The 5,341-nt window shown below is 33.5% G+C and overlaps 1 protein-coding gene across 1 annotated transcript; it reads left to right on the plus strand.

Annotated features, from left to right (window-relative positions):
• The first annotated feature begins 753 nt into the window (after positions 1-753).
• LOC107813805 (sugar carrier protein C) lies at positions 754-4,482 on the plus strand. The gene is made up of 4 exons (XM_016639113.2): positions 754-1,062; positions 1,162-1,484; positions 3,041-3,664; positions 3,811-4,482. Exons 1-4 carry the CDS (start codon positions 930-932, stop codon positions 4,300-4,302), a joined length of 1,572 nt encoding a protein of 523 aa, XP_016494599.1. The 5' UTR covers positions 754-929; the 3' UTR covers positions 4,303-4,482.
• The last annotated feature ends 859 nt before the right edge of the window (positions 4,483-5,341 follow it).

Raw genomic sequence — 5,341 nt, forward strand, 5'->3', positions numbered from 1 at the left:
ATCATATAAGAAGATAATTATTTGTTTCTTCGGCTAATGTGAGACATTATAATTAACACCTTCAGATGATCAGAATTAGCTAAACATGTAAGAGAAAATAAAACCGAGAATATTGAGTCTGGCCTCAATACCATATTAAAAAAAAGACCTTAAACCTAACTTAACCTCAACAAGCAGTTCATGAGATAATAATTGTATAATGTTATATCCATAAACAATAATTCATTAATTCCCTACAAGGCTACAACAATGTTACACATTCTAAATTTCTAATAGATTTAAGGCTAGCTACAATTTTGAATTAGATTGAATTAGAATCAATAAGATGCCCAATCAAAAACTTCCGAGTTCACATTCCACAACATCAACAATAAACTTTTTAAATATTCCAAAATCCGTTGGGAGACCTAAATTATTTCGTTTGGAATATAGAAATTTTTGAGAAATTATCTACAGTTCACCTCTTGCATAAATATCTCTTTATTAGTATATTTTAATTATAATTCTCTATAAAATACAGTGAGTCAACTATATGTTAAGAGTTTATCGTTATTCTTTTTGTCACGTCAATTAATTAAAGTTTTAATAGCGTGAGATAAGATTCTATGCATAATTTTGACAGCTAAATAAAAAATTATTAAGAAAAAACATCGTGACAGCTAAGGAGAGTCCAGCATATAGTCCCGGATTTACGACATTGTAATAGTCTCCCTCACTTTCTATATATACTCTTCCCTTCTCACAGCTACTCCTCTATATTTCTTCTCTTCATTTCTGAATTACTCTCAAATCTCTCTTTCATTTTCCACTTAGCTTTTATCTGATATTTCTCCAGTTTACGTTACAGTTCTCTCTCAACATTTTTCTTTTTCTTGATCACTTCTTCTGCCACAATTTGTTCTTGTTTTGTGATCGATCAGCTCAGAAAGATGGCTGGTGGTGGTGGTATTGGTCCCGGCAACGGGAAAGAATATCCCGGCAATTTAACTCTTTATGTTACTGTTACTTGCATTGTCGCTGCCATGGGTGGTCTCATTTTCGGTTACGATATTGGAATTTCCGGTACGTAAAGCACATCCAGCGGAAAAACAAAAGATTTATCTTGTATGTACTGACAGTATAAAATAAATTATAACGATGTTTGTTTTATGTTTGGATCAGGGGGTGTGACATCAATGGACTCATTCTTGAGTAGATTTTTCCCATCTGTATTCAGGAAACAAAAGGCAGATGATTCAACAAATCAATACTGCAAATTTGACAGCCAAACATTGACGATGTTCACATCGTCATTGTACTTGGCTGCTCTTTTGTCGTCTCTGGTGGCATCTACTGTCACCAGAAAACTTGGACGGAGACTTTCTATGCTCTCTGGAGGTGTCCTCTTCTGTGCTGGAGCTTTGATCAATGGCTTTGCTCAGAATGTTGCTATGCTCATTGTTGGTCGTATTTTACTAGGTTTTGGTATTGGATTCGCCAATCAGGTATGTCGTAATTTCCATTATAGACAAAATTTATTCCTAGTCTGTCCTTATTTTGAGTTAAAAGTTTTGTGCACTAACGACGTAAAAAGTAGTTGCCCGAGCAGTGTTGTTTTTGTTTTGTTTTTTGTGTTGGATCAGTCAAGAGATTGGCATGTGGTCATATTCTTAATTATTTGTTTGTTGGTCGTGCCAAGTTGTTAATGTAGTCCAAAACTGGTGTTTATTCTCTAAACAGTACTACCATGTGACTATGTTTATGCAATCGAAGAATGGTGGTTTTTCTCTACAAACAACGTAACATCATCTGTGTGTCTGTCTCTGTTTTTCGTTTCCCTTTTTGTTCATTTATTTCAAGGTTGTCCTGTTATATGGTTCTCCTGTTTCTTTGGTTTTTGCCATGGAATTACGTTTCTTTGTTTACGCATTTATTTCTTGGTTTCAAAACTGTAAAAATATACTGTAGTAATAGCAAGTTGCTGGTCAACACTTTTTCCCGCAGTTCGGATCTGAATATTTTTCAACAGTAAGTACGTACTTAATACGTAGATCAGACAAGTATGTGCAACACATGATTTTTTTGCCATAAAGTCCTGAAACCATATGTCATCACTTTTTTGTTAAAAAAATTTATCTTATCCTATAGGAGTATCCTGTAAATTAATATTTATATGCAATTTGATCGAAAAATTATTTGTCTTATTTTTCAAGTTATTAACACCACACATGAATGTTACTTTTAAATACAGTTAAAAAAAGAGGCCTCAAAGGGTATAACAGTCTTATGTATAGAAATTAAATCTTCTTTTCCCCACATTTCTAATTCCATTTGCTTTTATCTTTTTCTATTGTCCCTTTTAATTTATTTCATTTTTTGGTTAAAAGAAAATGAAATCAACAGTCGATTGGACTTTTGAGCCCTCCAAGTAGGAGGACCCTACCTTTCTGACTTGTAAAAAGACTTTTAACTAATTAAATCCCACTACGCACCGTATACAGTGCATATTTCTCCGCAAGATCTTTGAAAATCCTTTGTTTAGTCTAAAATCTAGTAGCTTAATTTGAATAATGAATCTGCTTTGGGATTCTTCAGCAAGTTGTGATTGTCATGATATCACATAAACAATATTTTAATCCAATGCTAGTTGTTGAGATTAACAAAACTCCTTCTTTAATTCGCCGTTTGGATATGTTTGTATTTCGTTTTCTCCATTACAGTGACGTGCGCCTGAATTTATTTCCACCGTTTGCTCATGAATATGACTAATTTAGTACTATAAACAAATTGGTTTATAATTGACTAAAAAGTAGCAAGTCATAAAATTTAATAGTATTAATCATGAAATGATGTTCCCATTTTCTTAGTCTAATTAAGAAAATATCACTCTGTCCTTATCCATCGTGACAAGAACAAGTGGCCTGGCCCCCTTGAAAGAAACACAATATTTCCCTTCTCTTTTTGCTTTTTTGTTTTCCTTAGAAATATTTTTGGTTTTTTTTCCTTTAATTTTTTTTTTCGGGACGATTAACATTTTTCTTTTTGTTTAATTAAATTGCAGTCTGTTCCACTATACCTATCTGAAATGGCTCCATACAAATACAGAGGAGCACTCAACATAGGTTTTCAATTGTCCATTACAATTGGTATACTTGTAGCAAATGTGTTGAACTATTTCTTTGCCAAGATTCATTGGGGATGGAGATTGAGCTTAGGAGGTGCTATGGTACCTGCATTGATCATCACAATAGGCTCACTTTTCCTTCCTGAGACACCAAATTCCATGATCGAACGTGGCAATCACGACAAAGCCAAAGCTAGGCTCAAGAGAATCAGAGGCATTGATGATGTAGACGAAGAGTTTAATGATTTAGTCGTGGCGAGTGAGGCATCTAGGAAAATTGAGAACCCCTGGAGAAATTTGTTGCAAAGGAAATATAGGCCACATCTCACAATGGCAATTATGATCCCATTTTTCCAGCAACTTACTGGAATTAATGTGATTATGTTCTATGCACCAGTGTTGTTTAAGACTATTGGTTTTGGTGCTGATGCTTCCCTTATGTCTGCTGTTATTACTGGTGGAGTCAATGTTCTTGCAACTGTTGTTTCTATTTACTATGTTGATAAATTGGGACGAAGATTCTTGTTCCTTGAAGGTGGCGTTCAAATGCTCATTTGCCAAGTAAGTTAAATTACTTTCCATTTTCTTGGTTATAATGTTCGTCTTCAGTAGCAAATTTAGAATTTAGATTTAGTGGATTCTGCTCTTCATATATGAAAATTAAGTTCACATTTCTCACTTGAACTTGATTTTTGATAAATGTGCAGATAGCAGTGTCAATTTGCATAGCTATAAAGTTTGGAGTGAATGGAACTCCAGGGGATTTACCAAAGTGGTACGCGATAGTAGTGGTGATATTCATCTGTGTTTATGTAGCTGGATTTGCTTGGTCATGGGGACCTCTAGGATGGTTGGTACCTAGTGAAATTTTCCCACTCGAAATTCGATCAGCTGCTCAAAGTATCAATGTTTCAGTGAACATGATCTTCACATTTATAGTGGCGCAAGTATTCTTGACAATGTTGTGTCACTTGAAATTTGGATTGTTCCTCTTCTTTGCATTCTTTGTAGTGGTTATGACTGTGTTCATTTACTTCTTCTTGCCTGAGACAAAGAATATACCAATTGAAGAGATGGTGATTGTGTGGAAAGAGCATTGGTTCTGGTCTAAGTTTATGACTGAAGTGGACTATCCTGGAACTAGGAATGGAACAAGTGTTGAAATGTCAAAAGGGGGTAATGGCTACAAAATAGTATGAGCTAAAGAAGATGTTTGGTTTTAATTTTTAAATTATTTGTTGTTGTATAATGTTTTAGTTGGATGATATTGTTAGATTTGAACTGTTTCTCTTGTCTCTATTGCATAGAAAATACATACTTACTGTGTTCAATTTCAACCTCTCAACAATTAATATAAGATTTGTCAGAGCAATTGTGTAGCTTTTTGTTTGTTTTGCTGAATGTATTATTTTGTCCAGAAAAGCAAAGTTCAAGTGTCTGTCATAATTCAAATTTATGTTCAAATTAAAGCTGTCAGCTTTAAACGGCATTGGATACTAATCATGCTTTAAATAGTACATCCTTCGACTTCGACTATCAGAACAAAAGAAAATTAGGAAGAAAAAAACGAAGAGAAGAGTTTTCTCTTTTTGTTTGACCTAAACTTTGAGATGTGAGTGCTAATTTACGTGAATAAGAATCAGTATTCCACTACGGTGTTCAATATATATTTTTTACATCTAAAATTAATATTTTACTTATATATATACTGTAATTTTTCGATAAAGATGGTTAGTTGACCACCCTTTATAAAAGGTGGCTTCGTCCCTGTGCACAATATGACCTTAAAGCTAAGTACGTAATAGTTTAAAATTTTGGCATTTCCTTAAAATTGTGAAAAGCCTTTCTTGGCAATTTTGGTCGCTGATACTACTCCTACTGACTATATCTTTACATTATTCTAAAATTATTTGTCACAGATTAGATGGTACACTCTAATCAACAATTATATCCAATTGAATTATTTGTTCCAATTTAGGTGGCACTTTCGGATAACAAATTTGCTCAAGGAAATTATCTTTTGTGTATTCTTTTCGTTACTTAAATGCAAATGAGTTATAAACTAAAGTACTTTTATGGTGAACCAATTTTTGAGAAAGTAGTTGTCTTGCATTGAATTAGGGGTATCAAATTTTACTCATAAAAGTGGAGATATATAGCAAGCGTGTGGACGTAGATTTGATTGAAACTTGATAAATGAGTTTTTGAATTTGTGTTGAAAAATATTTTTTGAAAGCT

The sequence above is a fragment of the Nicotiana tabacum genome, chromosome 3 (assembly GCF_000715075.1).
Source record: "Nicotiana tabacum cultivar K326 chromosome 3, ASM71507v2, whole genome shotgun sequence".
Classification (NCBI taxonomy): Eukaryota; Viridiplantae; Streptophyta; class Magnoliopsida; order Solanales; family Solanaceae; genus Nicotiana; species Nicotiana tabacum.